General features: G+C 36.6%; 1 protein-coding gene across 1 annotated transcript in view; it reads left to right on the top strand.

Moving 5' to 3' along the window:
• Positions 1-17149, top strand: part of Nagk (N-acetylglucosamine kinase) — a 48799-nt gene that overhangs the window by 18501 nt on the left and 13149 nt on the right. Inside the window, exon 2 of the mRNA XM_069823263.1 lies at positions 17006-17090. Coding sequence (XP_069679364.1) covers positions 17006-17090 — 85 coding nt within the window. The remainder of the gene's footprint in view (positions 1-17005; positions 17091-17149) is intronic.

Here is a 17149-nt window from a genome sequence, read left to right as displayed (position 1 = left end):
GTTAAAATATTAAAATGTTAAAAACCATGTAGTAATTAAACTTCATAATGTATGGAACTCTTGTTCAGTCCAGTGAGTGGTGAATATATCTGGAATATATAAAAAATACGAATAGAATGGGAATTATCAAATGTGAAATGTAATCGAATAGGTATTTTAAAGTACTCACGTCGTTTTAATTATAACAACTGCGTAGTTAGCAACTGCATGGATCACTATGAACCTCTTGTATTTATGTGAATTATCTGTAATGAAATAATAATTAATATCAATTTTAAAAGAATTGAAAAATTAATTGGAGGGCTAAGTTATGAACGTACTTACGTAGACGTGAGGCGACTTGCTGCTATTAGGACTGTAACTGGTTTGACGTGGGGGGGAAGTGTATATTCGTGTAAACAACTATGCGGAAGGATATTGCGTGGTGTCAGGGTTAGAGGTTGTACAGGGGATTTCGGATTTGGGTTAAATTTTCATTAAGAATGCTGTTCTCTATTTGAATTTGTTTAGCTATGTAATATTCTTCAGCAGAATTTATCAATTTAGTTTCTATTCCTGATTTTAATATTTTTAAAGTTTTATTTGCTGGGCCTAATTCATGTCCAGTATCTATTAGATGAGATGCATATGCAGATTTCTTACGATTATGTTTGAAATTAGAAATGTGCTCGTTGTATCTAATTTTGAAATTTCTTTTGGTTTGTCCTATATATTTTTCTTTACATGTAAAGCATTCTAATCTGTAAATACCATTATTATGGAGTTTGTTAACTTCTTGAAGTCTATTGTTTAAATTCTTATTGAGTTTATTAGTTGGTTTGTGCGCTATGGAAATGTTTTCTTTTTTAAAAAGTTAGCTAATTTGCTAGATATATATTTATTATATGTTAAACTGAAATATTTTTTGTTGGTCTTGTTTTGTTTTGTTAAAGTAGATATATTACTTAGTTCTTTTTTCCTTTTATTCTTGTTTATTATTTTTTTAATCAAATTAGTACTATAGCCATTTTCGTTGGCTATCTGTATTATTTTGTTGTATTCGTTCTTGTAATTGTTTTTACTTAATGGAAATTGTATTAGTCTATTAATCATGTAATTGAAGTTACTTAATTTATGTGCAGTAGGATGTTCTGAATTTATGGGGATGTAATGCCAGGTTTTCTGTAAATATTAAATTCTAATTTATTTTTATTTTTTTTATCATAATGTCTAAAAAATGAATCATATTATTAACTTCAATTTCTTGTGTGAATTTTAAGTTATTATGTAAATTATTGAAAGATTCTAATATTTGTTTATTGACTTGTTGGCTTTCATAAATTATTAAAGTATCATCTACGTATCTATTGTAAAATTTAATATTGTGTGTTTTTAGAATATTATTGACTTCTTTATCTTCAATATCATGAATAAATATTTCGGCAAGTAAACCGGATAATGGGTTGCCCATAGCTAATCCTTTTTGTTGTGTATATATTTTATTATTAAACTGAAAATAATTCTGTTTGGTTACAATATGTAGTAGTTTAATTATTTTCTCTATTGTAGATTTTTGTATATTGTTATCAAGTAGTTTTTTCTCAATTATGTCAAGAGTTTCTTTTATGGGAATATTAGTATATAAATTTTCGATATCTAATGATAACATCTTAGTATTTTTTGTAATTTTAAAATTTTGAAGTTTGTTAATCAATTGATTGGAATTTTTTGTTGTATATAAATGTTGTAATTTCAAGGCAGATTTTAGAAAACGTTGGAGAAATTTGCATATTTTATAATTTGGAGAATTTATACAATTAACTACTGGTTTCATTGTTATGGGGTTTTTATGTGTTTTGGGTAAGGTTTTCATAGATGGAATTTTTGGATTTTGGTTAATATATTTAAAAGTTTCGTTAGGTAGGATAATAAAATACCTATTCGATTACATTTCACATTTGATAATTCCCATTCTATTCGTATTTTTTATATATTCCAGATATATTCACCACTCACTGGACTGAACAAGAGTTCCATACATTATGAAGTTTAATTACTACATGGTTTTTAACATTTTAATATTTTAACATTATTAATTTACTACCTGTAATTACATTTTAATAATGGAAATGTCCTGTACATAATTTTAAATAGTACTCACCACCAATAGCTACGTATGTGACATTGAGATATTCTATAACTCTGCCTGAGGATGCCTGAACAGGCAAAAACGTTCGCAATTTTGTAATTCATGTATAAAAACTTAATGACTATAAAATAAGTCATTATTTTACATTGATTTGTCATTGACTGAGTAATAAAATATTATATTGTATTCATTTATAGAAATTGACAATCTGAATATTCCATCATGCTTTCTATTCTAAGAACTAGATTTGCCTTTGTGTTCTTAAATTCATTTATGTATCCAACTTGTATAATGTATCCGTTGATGACGGTCCATATTTTTTCTACCATCTACCATCTCCTGTCCACACCTGTGGAGTAACGGTTAGCACGTCTAGCCGCGAAACCAGGTGGCCCGGGTTCGATTCCCGGTCGGGGCAAGTTACCTGGTTGAGGTTTTTTCCGGGGTTTTTTCCTCAACCCAATATGAGCAAATGCTAGGTAACTTTCGGTGTTGGACCCCGGACTCATTTCACCGGCATTATCACCTTCATCTCATTCAGACGCTAAATAACCTAAGATGTTGATAAAGCGTCGTAAAATAACTACTAAAATAAAACCATCTCCTCTTTGGTCTGCCTAATTTTCTTCTTTCGGCTTTTTATCTCTTCAAATGTAAAACATCCATGTATTTTATATCCAAAAAGTTATTCTAGTGAAAAATGTAATATAATATAATATGAGTCCCGCGCCGTGGCGTCGCGGTCTAAGGCATCCCGCCTAGGACTCGCGTTACGGAATGCGCGCTGGTTCGAGTTCTCATAGGGGAAGAAATTTTCTCATGAAATTTCGGCCAGTGTATGGGACTGGTGCCCACTCAGCATCGTGATGCACTTGGGGAGCTACGATAGGTAGCGAAAATCCGGTTTCGCAAACTAGCTATAACGGCGGGGGGGATCATCGTGCTAATCACACGATACCACCATTCTGGTTGGATGATCGTCCATCTTTGCTTTGGCATGTGGACGTGAGGCCAGCAGCCGGCTGGTCGGTCTTGGCCCTTCAAAGGGCTGTAGCGCCATGGGTTTGGATTTGGAATATAATAAAGTATGATAATTTGTATTGCGATATTTAAGAAATTCAAATTTAAACAGAGTTCGAAAAAAAAAAGGCTCAAGTTTGATTTGAGCCGCAGGGTTTTGCATAGAACTCCGTCGTGTATTGAATGATAAATAAGAAAATTTGTTTCGAACAAAAGTGAATTGCAATTTCGGACGACCCATGCAAAAGTTCAATAGTTGAGTGCGAACTTGAACTGGTTCTTACGAAGATAAAATATGAAGATCATAACTGGATGATCTGTGGAGATCTGAAAGAGGTGTGCATCCTTCTTGGGCAGCAGGCTGGGTATACTAAGTTTCCATATTTACTCTGTGAATGGGACAACAGAGCAAGAAGCAGTCATTGGGAACAAAAATATTGGCCACAAAGAATGTCTCTTGAACCTCACACAGCAACAAATGCAACTTCACCATGAAGAAAAAAGGCGGTATAAAACATTTGACTCAATGTGAGTTGTTAATTATGACAATCTAATAATTTTTGTAACATATACTTTTAATATTTCCCACAGGACTTGTTTCACTTCATCACTTTCCCATATTAAACTCAATAACGCTACATTCACATTGCTAAAAGTACTCGTATACCAGTGCATGTTGCTGAAAAATGTACGTGATAGAGAAAATCTTTCATTTTTGGATTCAACACCCCAAGAAACCATAAATGTAGCATATATTTTTAGAAAAGTTTTATGATCCTTAAATTTGCATGCCTGTGTTATCTTTAATTTCGTTTTTTCTATTAACAGTTTTTAGTATGTTATTTTGTTTATTCACCTTCGTTGCGGATTTCAGTGAAATAATACATTAACCGTTCTGTTAATCTCATCAAAAATCGTATCGGAAATGGACTCTTACGAATAACGAGAAGATAGCATGATAACAATTTTGTGATTGAATGTTTGCGTGAGCTACTTCAATAAAGTTACAATTTTCGCTATAAACATCCTGCTACTATATCGCCGTGAGTAACGTAAAGTTTAATTATACTTCGTGGCTCATGACGTTTTAATGAGATGTTGTCAAATATTTATCAGTTTTTCTGCGAAGTCTGATATCGGTAATTATTCCTCGCTCACCTTTATCGCTAGTTACATACATCACTAAGCTCTTTTTGCGTACCGTTCACACGCGGTATTATGCCAATCTTAATCCGTTAACACCCATAGATAACGTAAAAAGAATTCACTATTCACAGAGATATTGTTTGTAATCGATTAAACTAATCAAACCTGTAAAGTGGAATATCCGAGTTTATATGTTAGACGTGACTGGCAGAATCAAACCTTAAACAAGTCCCTAATTTATATAAAAAAAAATTAAGCCCTTCTCTAGGACAAACAGCCGATGTAGATAATTTTAATCCAGTTTTATTTTTTTAGTTTTTGATCGCGTTTGCAATGTTTTTTCGTAATTGTCATATAATTGATTACTGATTTAGATATGAACTGTACTTAAACCAGAAATGATTAACTTTTGCGTTTTCTACATTGTACAATTACGTAAGATTATTTTAGTACTGCACCTCTTTATACATCGCAGCACAAGAACTTCGGTCATTTGAATCCTATAGATTCAAAATCCCCTATATCCACTATCACAAACTGAAGGATTTTGACAGTAACTAGTGAAAAATTGAGGGAATTTTCAACCTGACAGTGATTTTTAACAAACCTTTTGCTTTAAATTTAGTGGCTTTTTTAATTCAAACTGTATAAATCATTATAATTCATTCTCTGCAAGCAATATGTGGGCATAACTCAATTATGAACAAAATGGTCTTTAGGGGGTTTTGAATCTAGAGGATTCATTTATAAAGCCAACGATTGATATATGTGCCAGAATTGTGAAATATTAATCACTAAGATATATTTCTGTCTGTACTTCACAGATAATGCTCGTGTGTGCATAAATTCTGTTTATTTTTTTCTGGCTAAAATAGTAATTTATAGTACAAGAGAGTAAAATTACATTTTATCCGTGAGTGGAGAGTTTAATGCCCTAGGCGAAACCTAACTGGTATGGTAGCTGATCTTGCGCCTTCAAATTACCATCTGTTTCGCCCCATGGCCCTCTTCTGCGTAGAAGAAATTCCTAAAGTTGGGAGCCCTTGAAATGGATATCACCGAATTCTTCGTATTATAAACCAGAAAGTGGTATCAACGCAGGATAACAAACCTCGCTGAAAGATATAGCTCAAAATCATAGAATCTAATGGTTTTTAGTTTGAATATTAGATTAAATTTTTGTCAGAACACACTCCAACCGAAATTTTGCTCCAAAACGGCATTATATATGGGATAATATCTGTATTTTTCTTACGAAGGAAGCTGTTTGATTGATAATACGATGTCTTACACAACTCAACGGTTTCTTCCAAGATGACAGTAAATTCGAGAATAGAACGTCACTTTAATTGTGAGGTAGCTATTTTTTTTAATTAGGCCTATTTTCAAATCAGTATTCAGGTAGAATGAAAGAGGTTGTTGCAACATTTCCTGTGTACATAGACATCTTCTAATTTAGCTATACAGTTTGTAAAGCACACAATTTGTTCGTATGCATTCTTTCCGAGTAGGCCTATATTTACTCAAAAAGCGGGTAGTTTTAAGACATTGTTTTTGGGATGTATAGAAACTATTCATATTAGCTACTTATTATTTTATAAGAACGTAAGAACGGAAAAAGCAAACGATTCCATGAAACTCCTCACGTCATATCTATTCCCAGTGATAAAGCACTATAGGAAGGAAAACAATTGTTTAAATATTAAGGTCACGTGTGTTGTAATTTGTCGCATGTAAATAAATTTCAAGACGTTTCAGTTAAAACCTCAATAAAATAGAGAATATTATCTGTCAGTGACACTTAGTGCATGCATTCGTTGGCTCATAATTCATTGAGATAACACCTTCATTGGAAGTAGTAGCAAGTATTGTAAATATGACTGATGATGTAAGCGGTTGTTTCATTATCTGAAAGATTTTATCATTTGCATACACATGAAAGTGTGCATTAAGATATAGGCTATGTAGGAGGTAATGCAGTCAACCACTGTATCTAGAAGACAATCTTACCTAAAAACGAGTGTGTCTAGTAATTTGGCCTTTTTGTGCTTAAACCACAGAGTTCGCAATCGTAGCGCAATCTTCCGGACACATTCTGCACAAAGAGATGAAGTGGAGGAATATTCAGAAGTGCTTACGTTACCACTATATAGTGGGTCAAATTACGAATATGGCTGGATAAAAGTATTTTTCTTCGTCATCAAAACTTCATTATTTATTCCGTGTATATCATTCACAAGTAACTGTCCCTAAATTCGCTGCACTGGGAACGCATCTCAGTGCAATATTGGCAACACAGCACAGTCCCCAATCTGAGGTATCTCCGCACGCATTGTTTACACTAGGGCGCTGCAGAACAGCGCTTGGAACCGGTTTATATTCGATTGGTCGGAGAACAACCGACGATGTTGAACATACGACCGAATATCCGACTTTGAAGCGGTTGCTCTTGTTTTTGAGGGTAGACAGAACACCAGGAGCACTTCACCATACAAGAACTCTGATGATATTTTCAAACTACACAAATAGAGTAACAATTGAAGGAAATTTACATTTCCTGAATAAAAAAAAAGTGTTAGCTTGAAATATGCCTATAATTGATTGGACACTTTGGCACATTTATCTTCATAACTAATATACAGTATAAATCAACTAATATACATCGGTAACAAGAAAGAAAATAAGCGTAATGCATAGTTTTAATCTGACATGGAAACAAATGCAAGAATAAAATAAATTACAATCACTTACAGAATAGAAGAGTAAATAAATAGAAACTGACTATTGTAACGTTCATACTTTAAATTCAAAATGCAGGGGTAGTTCCTTCCACACAAACGTAATGAGACTTTGTACACAAAAAATTATCATACTTGTAACTTCTGTACAAATGTTCATGAAAATCTGTTACGTAGGAGAAAAGTTATTAATTTTCTCTAAGAACCACCCCCTCTGAAGGTTAATTCCTTTCACAAACGTAATGAGACTTTGTACACAAAAAATTATCATACTTGTAACTTCTATACAAATGTTCATGGAAATCTGTTACGTAGGAGAAAAGTTATTAATTTTCTCTAAAAACCACCCCCTCTAAAGGTTAATTCCTTTAACACAAACATAATGAGAGTTTGTACACATTACACAAACAATAAATTATGCTCCATATAACTTCTGTATAAATTTTCATGAAAGTCTGATAGATAAAAGAAGAGTAATTAATTTTATCTAAAACCACCCCTCTAAAGTGGTAGTTCCTCTTATACAAACATAATGAGAGTTTTTACATAAAATTATATGCTACCTGTAAGTCCTGTACAAAGTTTCATGAAAATCTGTTTAATAGTAGAAAAGTTATTAATTTTGTCTAAAACCACCCCTATAAAAGGATAGTTCCTCTTACACAAACGTAATGAGATTTCGTACACAAAAAGAAAAAAAAATATATGTTACCTGTAACTCTTGTGTAAAATTTCATGAACACGTGTTAGATAGAATATAAGTTATTGATTTTTTCCAGCTAGATTTGCGTTTTGACGCACTGTGTGTTGTCAGGGTTGAGCGCACGGTGCTGGTAATAGACAGGCAAGAAGCTAAGCGTGTCTGTTTGCTGTGCGTTCTGGGTCACCAGACATGTGTGCAGTAACAGCATACGTTTAATATAGCATGTTGTACAGCCATAGTGTTGCCTTTGGAGAAACTCCAAGATTACCCAGTGTCTGACGATACTGCTGGAAGGTCCCATATACCTGTTCTGTTTTAAAATACCTACCCCATTTTCTTTTTCAAACCTAACTCCCGAATATTTTAGATTCCTATTGAAAAGGGAAGAGAAACGCTGAATGAAATAGGTGAACTTAAATGTTCAACCTTCCCCTTTCTCGTGAAAGATATCATCACAGTCTAGTATATACAGTCGCGAAGCTCAATACGTAGTAAATATGCAAACATTAGATAGTTGCTCACCACTAGGATCGCTAATATCGCCTCATTACAGGCAATGCAAAATAGTACCGTCACAGTCTATTGTTTCTAGCACCCTCAAAACTCAAGCTTCGTGACTATATACAGGGTGTTTAAAAATACGGGGCATAATTTCAGGTATTTCCCACATGTAGACAATCAAAATAGTTCATTACAACATGTGTCCGGAAATGCTTTATTTCCGAGTTATGGCCTTCACAACATTGAAATTCACCGGAACGTTTTTCGTTGCCGTCAAAGGAGACATTTAGAGGGCACTCTGACAGTTCATTCCGAGGCGAAGGTTACATTCAGTGTTGTGTAGGCGTTAGACTGTGCGACATGTATTCAAATCAAGAGCTGGCAGAGATACACTTCATGTACGGTAAGGCGGACGGCAATGCTGCGTTGGCTCGTCGTTTGTACCAGGAGAGGTACCCACAGCGACAATGTCCAGATCGGAAGACATTTGTACGTCTCCATTACCGTCTGTGCGAGTATGGAAAATTTAACTCTCCTGGTTTGGGAAGGGGACGACCAAGATCTACAACTCCAGAAGTACAGGAGGAGATTCTGGAGGCTGTGAACATGACTCCTCCTATCAGCACACGAAGGGTAGCGTTGCAAGTCAATGTTCCTCATACGACTGTCTGGAGACTGTTGAAAGAGTATCAATTGTATCCTTATCATTTGCAACGTGTACAGGCCCTGTCACCAGCAGATTACCCTGCACGAGTTAGGTTCTGTCAGTGGTTCTTGCAGCAGTGTAGTGTAAATCCGAACTTTCCTGCCTTAGTATTATTTACAGATGAAGCACAGTTCACACGAGATGGCATAACAAATTTCCACAATCAGCATGTATGGGCGTATGAAAACCCACGTGCAACTGTTCCACCTCATCACCAGGTGCGGTTCTCCCTCAACATGTGGGCCGGTATCATTGGTGATCGATTAGTTGGACCCCATGTACTTGTAAACAGACTTACGGGGCAGGCGTACACAAACTTCCTGGAAAACACCATACCTCATGTTTTAGAAGACACTCCACTGATCAATCGTCTACACATTCACTTCTTGCATGATGGCGCTCCTGCACACTTCAGTCGTACGGCTCGCCGGTACTTGGATCGAAGGTTTCCTGATCGATGGATAGGTAGAGGTGGCCCAATTGCTTGGCCTCCACGCTCACCTGATCTGAACCCTCTCGATTTCTACTTGTGGGGCCATTTAAAATCATTGGTTTATTCGTCTCCGGTGCCTGATTTGGAATCCCTTCGGAATCGAATTGTGGCATGTTCTGAGGACATACGCAATACTCCTGGAGTTTGGGACCGTGTTCGCAGGTCAATGAGACATCGATGTGAGATCTGTATTCAAGCAGGAGGTGGACATTTTGAACATATTCTGTAATGACAACGACCTGCGGAAAGAAAAACGTTCCGGTGAATTTCAATGTTGTGAAGGCCATAACTCGGAAATGAAGCATTTCCGGACACATGTTGTAATGAACTATTTTGATTGTCTACATGTGGGAAATACATACCTGAAATTATACCCCGTATTTTTGAAACACCCTGTATAGTAGACTGTGATGTCATACTGTTTTAACGGATTAACAAAAAAGACTTTTCACGACACCACCTTACTAATTTGAGAGCTGACTGCATCATGAAGCATAGTGTACTCGCAGATTTCCAGTAACGAGGGCTGTAATGTCATCCGTGTAACAAATAATGTAAAAGCCTTTTTCATTGTGAAGAAGGCTAGACAAAACGCCGCCTTGAGGGCAGCTCTGTTACAATTCCTCTTACAGAGGCATCTCCCACTGTTATTTGCACTGCTCTTATATTGAGCTTATGTTTTATCCGCTTTATCAAAGTGGTTTCGATCCCATGTTTTTGTAAGGCAATGTTGATGCTATTGAAGATACCATATTAAAAGCGCCTTCTATCAATCAATGTTCACAGGATAATGTTGCCTAATTATAACATTTCACGTTATTTTTCAAACCTTTTTTGTATCTGCTTACTTGCTTTTAAGTAACCTTATATATATATATATATATATATATATATATATATATATATATATATATATATATATATGTGTGTGTGTGTGTGTGTATAAGGTTACTTAAAAGCAAGTAAGCAGATACAAAAAAGGTTTGAAAAATAACGTGAAATGTTATAATTAGGCATATATATATATATATATATATATATATTTGTGTGATTTTGGTTAGTTTTCTTTGTGATTTATTTATTTTTATTGTTTTGCAATAACGGATTTTATTTGTTAATGGAAATTGGAAATGGTGGTTCTGATTTCTTCAATTTTTATTGGCAGTTTCTCTTCTGTAAATCACTTTTCTCTTTAAGTACTTATCCATATTAATTCTCCTGCAGAGGGTTTCGACTTAATGTTGTGGAAAGTGTTATTATTAATATATCAGTATGAGGCGCTATTGTGGACATCAGAGGAAGAAATGAGATCAGAATAGGTTCCTTATACTTACTTACTTACAAATGGCTTTTAAAGAACCCGGAGGTTCATTGCCGCCCTTACATAAGCTCGCCATCGGTCCCTATCCTGAGCAAGATTAATCCAGTCTCTATCATCACATCCCACCTCCCTCAAATCCATTTTAATATTATCCTCCCATCTACGCCTCGGTCTCCCCAAAGTTGTTTTTCCCTCCGGCCTCCCAACTAACACTATATGCATTTCTGGATTCACCCATACGTTCTACATGTCCCGCCCATCTCAAACGTCTGATTTTAATATTCCCAATTATGTTAGGTGAAGAATATAATGCGTGCAGTTCTGCATTGTGTAACTTTCTCCATTCTTCTGTAACTTCATATCTCTTAGCCCTAAATATTTTCCTAAGCACATTATTCTCGAACAACCTTAAGCTCTGTTCCTCTCTCAAAGTGAGAGTCCAAGTTTCACAACCATACAGAACAACCGGTAATATAATAGTTTTATAAATACTAACTTTCAGTTTTAAAAGCAGACTGGATAACAAAAGCTTCTCAACCGAATAATAGCAGGAATTTCCCATATTTATTTTGTGTTAAATTTCCTCTCGTACCGGTATGTCATTTTTTAGCCTATATTTGTTATTGTTGCTCCAAGCTGTTTGAATTTTTCCACATTTTCAAAGGATAACTTTCCAATTTTTATATTTCCATTTCGTACTATGTTCTGGTCACGAAACATAATCATATACTTTGTTTTTTTTTTTTTTCGGGATTTACTTCTGAATCTATCTCATTGCTTGCTTCAAGTAAAATTGCCGTGTTTTCTCTTAACATATTCACGCCATTCGATAAGTCCAGTGCTCCGCAAACGGTGTGCCTCCACAAGGGGAAAGGTGTGACGTGAACTTTTCCCTATTATTGTAATAAATTAATAATAATAATAATAATAATAATAATAATAATGATTTGATTACATTACGTAATTATATTAAGAGAGTCGGGTTATTATGTTTTGAGGGAATTAACATTTTGGTGTGCCTTGCAGAGTCTAGCCCCGTCTAGGGTGTGCCGTGAGTAGAAAAAGGTTGCGGAACACTGGCATAAACAACCAGCTGATGTAATCCGTTCAATTCGATTATAAGTTTTCAACTTTTTTTATTCAGATAGTTTTCAATATGTATCGAAAATTGCATAAAAACAGGGGTCGGGGAATCTTATTCAGTACGTAAACGTATTCAATTCGATTTGAATACTCCATGAAAACATAGAAAGTAGGCTAGGCTATATTAAATATGAATACAATAGATCCGTTTTAGCTGTCATCACAAGCTGTTACATTATGTTTGTGAAAGCAAGAGAATTTCCCTACCATTATGCATGCAAAGTTCCTAGCGGGTCATTGAAACGACGATATTAGGTTTTGACTTTGATCTCGTAGACGTAATTTAATCAGCATGCTCAGTCTTGTTTGCCTTGGAGGTCTATTATCAGAGGTCAGTTATAAAATATTACACGTATCTTAACACAGTGTATTATTAAATATTATTTAATATGAGTAAAGCTCAATTATTATCCAACCCAACCCATTTTGATTTCTGTAACTTCTAAAAAGGAAAAGCGCGCTAATTGGGCAGTGGAAATAGCTCGGACTATTAAGTACGTTATAGTATTTTAATTTTCGTGATATTTTTTTGTTTTGTTTTCAGTTGAGGGGTTTTTTTCTTTCAAATAACTTTAACTACATACGAAAATCATGACTTGAACTTGAACTAGAACGGAAATGGACTTCATTTGTTTAGCAACAGCCGTGAGGAAAATCATTTGAATAAGAGTCAATGTCTTGTAAAATAATAATGATACTACTACTACTACTGCTACTACTACTACTGCTACTACTACTACTGCTACTACTACTACTACTGCTACTACTACTACTACTACTGCTACTACTACTACTGCTACTACTACTACTACTACTACTACTACTACTACTGCTGCTGCTGCTACTACTGCTGCTGCTACTACTACTACTACTACTACTACTGCTGCTACTACTACTACTGCTACTACTACTACTGCTACTGCTACTACTGCTACTACTACTACTGCTACTACTACTACTGCTACTACTACTGCTACTACTACTACTGCTACTACTACTACAACTACTACTACTGCTACTACTACTACTGCTACTACTACTACTACTGCTATTACTACTACTACTACTACTACTACTACTGCTGCTGCTGCTACTCTGCTACTACTACTACCACTACTACTACTGCTATTACTACTACTACTACTACTACTACTACTACTGCTGCTGCTACTACTACTACTGCTACTACTACTACTGCTATTACTACTGCTACTACTACTACTGCTACTACTACTACTACTGCTACTACTACTACTGCTACTACTACTACTGCTACTACTACTACTACACTACTACTGCTACTGCTACTACTACTGCTACTGCTACTACTACTACTGCTACTACTACTGCTACTACTACTACTACTCATCATCATCATCATCATCATCAGTAGCTCTACAACTCATTGCTGAGTCTTGGCTTCCTCAAGGACTCGTCTCCAGCCATCGCGATCCAAAGCTACCATCCTCCAATTCCTCACCCCAAGAGCTCTCGCATCACCATCCACTCCATCAATCCATCTCGATCTCGGCCTTCCTTTCCTTCTTGCCCCATCCGGCTGTGTAAGCATTACTCTCTTTGGGATCTCTGCCTCTTCCTTCCTTATCAGGTGTCCTGCACATCTTAGCCTGGTTAATATTATGTATTTAGAGACTTCCACATCTTCATAAAGAGAATACAATTCTTGGTTATACCTTTTCCTCCATGCACCCCTGTCACACACTGGGCCATAAACTCTGCGCAATATTTTACTACTACTAGTTTAATCATTATTGCTCAGTTAATGTAATACGAGGTTCATCCAGGAAGTAAGTTCCAATAGCCGATAAAGAAAACAAAAAACATCAGTAAGAAAGAAATATTTATTGCACTACTTACAGAGATTCACTGGCTACTTCTCAACATAGTCACCACCGTTATTGAGGCATTTATCGTACCAGTGAACCAACGTTTGCTTGTCCCCGTCATAGAAGACGGCCGCCAACGTCTGGAGCCGTCTGTACCTCAGCGTCGTTGTGGAAACGTTTTCCTGCCAGAAAGCGCTTCATGAGACGGAAAAAATGAGTCACTTGGTGCGAGGTCGGAGCTGTAGGGTGGATGGTCGAAGATTTCCCATCCAAACTGAAGCAACAGATTCCATGTGACATTGACTGTATGGGGTCGTGCAAAAGCATAATACCTCTTGTTAGCATTCCACGTCTCTTGTTCTGGATCGTCCTCCTCAGATTTCGCAATGTTTGACAATACTGCTCTCCCCTCGCGGTAAAAACTCGCACATGAGGACACCACGTCGATCCCAGAAGACAGTGCACATGGTTTTTTGACAGAGATTGTCTGCTTGAATTTGGTGCCACTATGCCGTCAATGCATGGATTGTTCTGTTTCTGGTGTGGCATGCGACACCCATATTTCACCCCCAGTGACAACATTGTCGAGAAACTCGTCACCTTTCTCTGCGTACAGCTGAAGGAATCTCATTGCTGCGGCCAGACGTTTCGTTTTGTGTTCATCTGTCAGCTGCTGGAGATTGGTTCCGAGCGTGCAGAAATCGGATAACTGCATGAATCTCGCAGTTGGCACCTTTCTTATGAGAGAGCCCTGCTAAGTTTACACCACTGCCATCCTTTGGTGGTCTTAATAACACTCTACAATCTTCTGTGGACCTAACCCTTTTGATATGTAATGCCCCTTGGCAAATTGCACCATTCTAGTAAAATATCACTTTTTTTTTTAATTTTGGCACTTAGCACTTTTCTACTGTAAAGCATCCAATTATAATCAGTAAATTAACGTCGCTTTCCTTCTGAAAAGAAATACTCTTTTGGGTGATAACGTTGTGTAATTACGTAAACGTAATAATATATATTGCGTTGAGGTCATTCCAGGCGATATTTTCCTCAATGTCGTTAGTGATAATTCAGCGCCAGACATGCGGCCTTCTGTAGCAGGCATGACCTACATACAGTACAGTACATGTGTCATTATTTCATTAATGTAGGTGTTAGCACAGTGACAGGAAATATGAGCAGGAGAACGTTTTACGAAGACTGGTGTACAGTCAGGAAAAAAAAGAAAAGACTGGAGCATTGATTTTCGATACCAGATGTCCGGGTTCAAATCCGAGAGATCCCAAATGGAATTTATCTTGAACAAAAACGGTGTTACGGTAGGTTTTCATTGAATACTCCATTTTTCCTTAACATCGTTTCGCAGTTTCTCAATTCATCATCAGTACCACAACCATCATCGCCGCCGCCATCATCATCGATGCAAAGTATATACAGTGGGTTTAATTTAAAAGGGAACCGCACATTGAAGAGTAGACCTACATTACATAACGATGAGTATAAATATTTTGTTTTTAATAGCAATGTATATGGAGACCTGTTTATACTTCATATGTATGCCATTCGTGACTAACGAGAAATCGACTGTTACCATAACAGATAAATTCTGTAGGATAAAAAATTAATCTTCAGTAGATTCTTCGCCCAACAATGAATATACTGTGGAATCCCGGCCACCAAGTCACTCATTTGAGTGCGCTCCTTGTATAATGGCAGTTGACTTAGTATAGGATTCGATCCGGTGCCGTGGATTGAACTTCGGCATAGCTCAGTGGTCAGAGCACTTGGTACGTAGAACCAAGGACCCGGGTTCATCCCCAGTGCCAGAGCGAATTTTTCTCCTCTAGTAACAATGCCGTCATTGTTAGCGACCATTTTAAATTAGTTCAAGCACGAAAACTCATAATTTTCTGTTGAATACATTTTGTGTAGTTTAATTTTGAAGTTAGTACGCCGAACAGATTGGCAAAAATGGAAAATACCGAGTTTTGTGCTCTCATCAAATATTTCTTAAAAAAAAAAGGGGGGGGAGAATGGATATAACAGAAATTAAAGCAGACATGGATGCTATACGGGGGGGGGGGATACGCTCCGCCGTTTTCACTGTGCAAAAATGGGCAGCACTATTTAAACATGTTCGAGAGAATGTTGAAGACCCAGTAACAGCAACAGGTGAAGAAATCGTATAAAAAATCCACGATATGGCGTTGAATGATCGTCGACTGAAAGTGCGGGAAATTAGCGAGGTTATGCGTATCCCAACTGAATGGGTACACCACATCTTAGTCAATGTCTTGGGCATGGCCAAGGCCTCCGCAAGGTAGGTTCCGCATTTGTGAAACCGGAACAGAAGCATGTTCGATGTCAAATTTCGAGGGATTATCTGGCTCGATTCGAGAAAAATACGTGCAATTTTTAGGCGATTTGTGACCACTGATGAAACCTGGGTCCACTGCTACATACCCTAGACAAAACAGCAGTCAAAACAATGGAAGCACATGATTCTCTGCTTCCAAAGAAAGCAAAAGTTGTTCAATTGACTGGGGAAGTTATGACATGGCGTCCGTGTTCTGGGATTCTAAGGGGATAATCATGATTGACTATCTAGCAAAGGGGAGAACAATAATCGGAGAATATCATTCAAATCTCCTACAGCAACTAAAAGGGAAAATTCGCAAGAAGAGGCCAGGTATGGCCAAGAAGAAAGTGTTCCTTCATCACGACAATGCAGCTGTTCACACATCTGCAATCACGGTTGCTAAATTACACGAACACGAATTGTTGCCGCACCCCTCTCTCCCTACTCACCAGATCTGGCATCCTCAGACTTCTTTTCTTTTCCCAAAGCTCAAAACTCACTTGGCTGGGAAGAAATTTCCGTCAACTGAAGAGGTTATCGCAGCACCAGAAGGATTTTTTTTTCAGACCTCGAGAAATTTGTGTACAAGAAGGGTATAACAGCATTGCAGCATCGATAGACCTAGTATGTGAATCTCAGGGGGGATTATGTTGAGAAATAACGATTGTTTCAGAATAACCCTAGTTTAATTTCTATGTCAGACCACGAACTTTTCGAACAACCATAGTATGTTTTACCAATATTAATGACTCAGTTTTCGATCCTCATTTCAAGTTTTTGTTTGAGAATCGAGACTTTACTGTTATGCAACAGACAGTGAAAGATTAATGTATTGTATGGCTCATTCTATATCTGAGTGGTATTACTAATTGATACAACATAATTATTATTGTGTTGCAGAGGTGCCACACATTCAAAGCTGGTGCTATACAATGGCAATGGAGAAATGCTGGTACAGGTTGCTGGACCTGGAACAAATCATTGGGTATGTTGATATTAGAAACGTTAACGAATCAATATGATCATTGTGCAAGTGAATATAGA

Source organism: Periplaneta americana, chromosome 4, assembly GCF_040183065.1.
Source record: "Periplaneta americana isolate PAMFEO1 chromosome 4, P.americana_PAMFEO1_priV1, whole genome shotgun sequence".
NCBI classification, from domain to species: Eukaryota; Metazoa; Arthropoda; class Insecta; order Blattodea; family Blattidae; genus Periplaneta; species Periplaneta americana.
Note: the sequence above shows the minus strand (reverse complement) of the source record. Positions and strands in the feature narration are given on the sequence as shown.